At 39.2% G+C, this 4,218-nt stretch overlaps 2 protein-coding genes across 4 annotated transcripts in view; one reads left to right on the top strand and one right to left on the bottom strand.

Moving 5' to 3' along the window:
• LOC106874050 (ER degradation-enhancing alpha-mannosidase-like protein 3) overlaps positions 1–4,218 on the bottom strand; it is a 344,953-nt gene that overhangs the window by 112,671 nt on the left and 228,064 nt on the right. For all 3 annotated transcript variants that reach the window (XM_052969334.1, XM_052969331.1, XM_052969330.1), the window contains exon 4: positions 2,293–2,332. In XM_052969334.1, the coding sequence (XP_052825294.1) occupies positions 2,293–2,332 (40 nt within the window). The remainder of the gene's footprint in view (positions 1–2,292; positions 2,333–4,218) is intronic.
• Positions 1–4,218, top strand: part of LOC106874461 (ER degradation-enhancing alpha-mannosidase-like protein 3) — a 193,216-nt gene that overhangs the window by 144,889 nt on the left and 44,109 nt on the right. The gene's annotated exons all lie outside the window — the stretch shown is intronic.

Here is a 4,218-nt window from a genome sequence, read left to right as displayed (position 1 = left end):
ATATATGTGTGTGTATATAAATTAAAAAAATGGAACAAGAACATAACGGATGACAATGAAAACATGCGGACAGATGGATGATACAAAGACGGAGAGGAAAACCAGGGCAGAACATTCGTGGCTTTCTATTCATCAGTCAAGCTTCCAATCATCACTACAGTTTTGGCCTGTTACACTTGAGACTGTTCAAAATTGGTAGGCCCCAAAAATCTAAGCTAAGGGCATTAAATTTTTGGAAGAAAGTGGGAAAATATGTGCGACAACACGGACAAAAAAATGAGAAAACAGAGAAAATGTTACACGATTACAAATAAAAACAAGAATAACAACAGGTGTCGTTCGACTAAAAAGACAAGTTAAGTTAAGCTGGCATGTGAAGTGGAAACCTTGTGGCAATAAACATGAATCAGAGTCAGGAAACAGGAAAATAAGGTGTTGTACAAACGGCGATCAGACCAAGAAAGAAAGATCATGCTTGGCTGAGCACTGACTGCTGCTTACACAACACCATATTTTCCTGTTTCCTGACTTTCATCTATGCTTGTTGTTGCAAGGCTTTCACTTCACATGCCAGCTTAACTTAACTTGTCCTTTTAGCCAAAAGACACATGATGTTATTCTTGTTGCTTGTATTTGTAAACGTGTAACTGTAGTGATGATTGGAAGCTTGACGAATGTTCCATCCTGGTTTTCCTGTCCATCTTTGTATCATCCAGGTGTCCGTATGTTTTCATTGTCATCCGTTATGTTCTTGTTCTGTTTTTTTGATTTATATATTCATATAGCAGCATATGTGCACCTTTTGCTCACCTCATATATATATATATATATATATATATATATATATATATATACATACATACATATAAAAGCTTAAATGGCCATGCTGGGCACCGCATTGAAGAATTTTTAGTCAAATGTATTGACCCCTTTACTTACTTATTTTTCATTCCTGGTACTTATTCTATTGGTCTCTTTTGCTGAACCGCTAAGTTTCGGGGATGTAAATACACCACCACCAGTTGTCAAGTGGTGATGGGAGACAAACAAACACACAAGCTCACTGACAAGGCTTTGGTCAGCCGAAAGTTATAGTAAAAGACACTTGCTCAAGGTGCCATGCAGTGGGACTGAACCCGGAACCATGTGGCTGGGAAACATGCTTCTTAACACACAGCCACATCTGCGCATATACATGTTTGTAAGCCTAGTACTTATTCCATCGACCTCTTTTGCTGAACAGCTAATTTACAGTGACGTAAACACACCAGCATCGGTTGTCAAGTGATGTTGGGTGTACAAACACAGACACATATACACACACATACAATGGGCTTCTTCCAATTTCCTTCTACCAAATCCACTCACAAGGCTTTAGTTGACCTGAGGCTATAGTAGAAGACACTTGCCCACAGTGCCATGCAGTGGGACTGAACCCGGAACCATGTGGTTGGTAAGCAAGCTTCTTATAACACAGCCACTCCTGCGCCCACTTTTGTTATTTACACCACCTGTCCTCGTCTGTTGTTATTTTTTGTATATTCTCCCACATATATATATATATATATATATATATATATATATATATATATATATATATATATATATATATATATATATATATACCAATCTAAACACACATGCACATATTATCACCATTCTGATGGCCAATGTCCACAGTGGTATGAACTGGGCCAAACAGCAAAGTTCAATTTAGTTTTTATTTGATGTTCTGCCTACCTAGGAGGAGATGTGTCTCACTACTGTATTCCATTTTGGCACAAATTCTATGGATGCTATAAAAGAATATCACTTTTTATCCTTTTTACTAAGCCCCCACTTAACAACATTTAATAATGCATGGGCTTCACCTAAATAATCACATAACTATCATGGAGACTATCCTAAAATCAAATAATCAGTTATGTTTCACTGTTCGTGTAGAACTTGTTGAGTTCTACATAGCTACGGCTTTAATTACTGTTAAAGAAGTTCATTAGTTTCATATAGGAAATTAAAAAAATTACCAATACTTTATGAAAAAGTTTATATGGGACAAAATCATGTGAATTATCTAAGTTGGGTTATATGAGTTAAAACATATTCGTTGTTTCTGCTGAGTAAATGACATTACCAAATAATTGGGTACTTTTCAGAAATATTGAGAAACTTAGGACACCAACTGTCACCAATTATCAAAGAGCAGTGTTTTTTTTTTTCAATGCCTAAATGAATATTTTTACTTCTACACTGAAGAATTTAAATGAACAAATAATTATATAAAATACTCACAGCCAGTGAATCCAGAGAGTCTATCAAGGTTAGGGAGAAACTGCAACAAAAGTAAGAAATTATACAAATAATAAAGAATTTTAAATCACATTAATATAGTTTCAAATTACAAATAAAATTTATGGAATAACATTCAGTGTTTGAAGAGCAAACTTTCTGATAGTATTAGATACTAAGAACAATAAAGCCAGTTACAATTCATTAAAACAAAGCATAGAGATACATTAAGATATTGGTTTCAAATTTTGACATAAGGCCTCGGTGAGGCCTAATGTTCGGAGGTCGTGCTTCACCACCTCCTTCCAGGTCTTCCTGGGCCTGCCTCTTCCACAGGTTCCCTCAACCGCTAGGATGTGGCACATTTTCACACAGCTATCCTCATCCATTCTCGCCACATGACCATATCAGTGTAGTCGTCTCTCTTGCACACCACAACTGATGCTTCTTAGGTTCAACTTTTTTCTCAAGATACTTACACTCTGTCGAGTATGCACACTGACATTACATATTCATCAGAGCATACTGGTTTCATTCCTTGCGAGCTTATGCATGTCCTCAGCAGTCACGGCCCATGTTTCACTGCCATGTAGCATGGCTGTTCGTACACATGCATCATACAGTCTGCCTTTACTCTGAGCGAGAGGCCCTTTGTCACCAGTAGAGGTAAGAGCTCTCTGAACTTTGCCCAGGCTATTCTTATTCTAGCAGCTACACTTTCAGTGCACCCTCCCCCACTACTAACTTGGTCACCCAGATAGCAGAAGCTATCAACTACGTCTAGTTTTTCACCCTGGAATGAGACAGAAGTTGTTTTCTGTACATTTTCAATGTTTATTGCACCTGAACATCTGCCACATACAAAAACTAAGTTCCTAGTTAACCTTCCTTTGATATTGCTGCACCTCTTATGTGTCCATAGCTTGCACTCGGTACATCTTATAGAGTTTCTACCTACGCCTTTTTTACAGATTGAGCAGGGCCATCTACCTGAAGGGGTTTGTGTTTTGTCTACCTTCCTACTTATTAGGACTTTGGTTTTAGCTAGGTTGACTCTCAGGCCCTTTGATTCTAGTCCTTGCTTTCACACCTAAAACTTCTCTTCTAGTTCTGATAGTGACTCAGCAATTAGTGCAAGGTCATCAGCACAATGTTGCTCCCAGGTGCATCCTGTCTTGAATTCTTCTGTTATCGCCTGGAGGACTATGATAAATAGGAGGGGGCTGAGGACAGAACCTTGGTGGACCCCTACCTCTACCCGGAATTCTTCACTGTACTTGTTGCCAACCCTCACCTTACTGGCAGCGTCTCTGTACATGGCTCGCACAACTCTCACTAACCATTCTTCTATTTTTAGTTTCCTCATTGACCACCAGATAAGGGATCGGGGGACCCTGTCAAAGGCTTTCTCCATGTCAACGAAAGCCAGGTACAGAGGTTTATCTTTGGCTAGGTATTTCTCCTGCAGCTGTCTTACCAGAAATTATAGCATCCCTCTGTTGGGTCAACATTCAGCAGACTCTCTTTCTCCCATTCATTCTCATTATTGAGCAATCTTTTGTAGTGGCATTTCCAAACCTCTTTCTTTGCAGCTTTATTTAGTGCAAGTGTATCATCATTCATGCGAACACATTTCTCTCCCACAACATCATGTCTTGCAACACGAAATACTTCAAGTCTTTGGTCCTCACGGCGCAGAACATTGGCAAATTTTTTCTTATCTGCTTCCCCTCTGGCTAAATAAACCTGTCGCCTAGCTTCCCTTCTGGCAGTCTGATGCAATTCCCTGCTACCACCATTCTTCCAGTCCCTCCAAGCTTGTTTCTTTTGTCTAATAGCCCTGTCAACAACATTGTTCCACCACCATGTTATTTTGGGTCGAGAGGGGACTTTGCACCATCCACAGATCTGGTCAGTGGCGTTCAGCAG

The sequence above is a fragment of the Octopus bimaculoides genome, chromosome 1 (genome assembly GCF_001194135.2).
Source record: "Octopus bimaculoides isolate UCB-OBI-ISO-001 chromosome 1, ASM119413v2, whole genome shotgun sequence".
NCBI lineage: Eukaryota > Metazoa > Mollusca > Cephalopoda > Octopoda > Octopodidae > Octopus > Octopus bimaculoides.
This window is presented reverse-complemented; position numbering and strand designations above follow the sequence as displayed.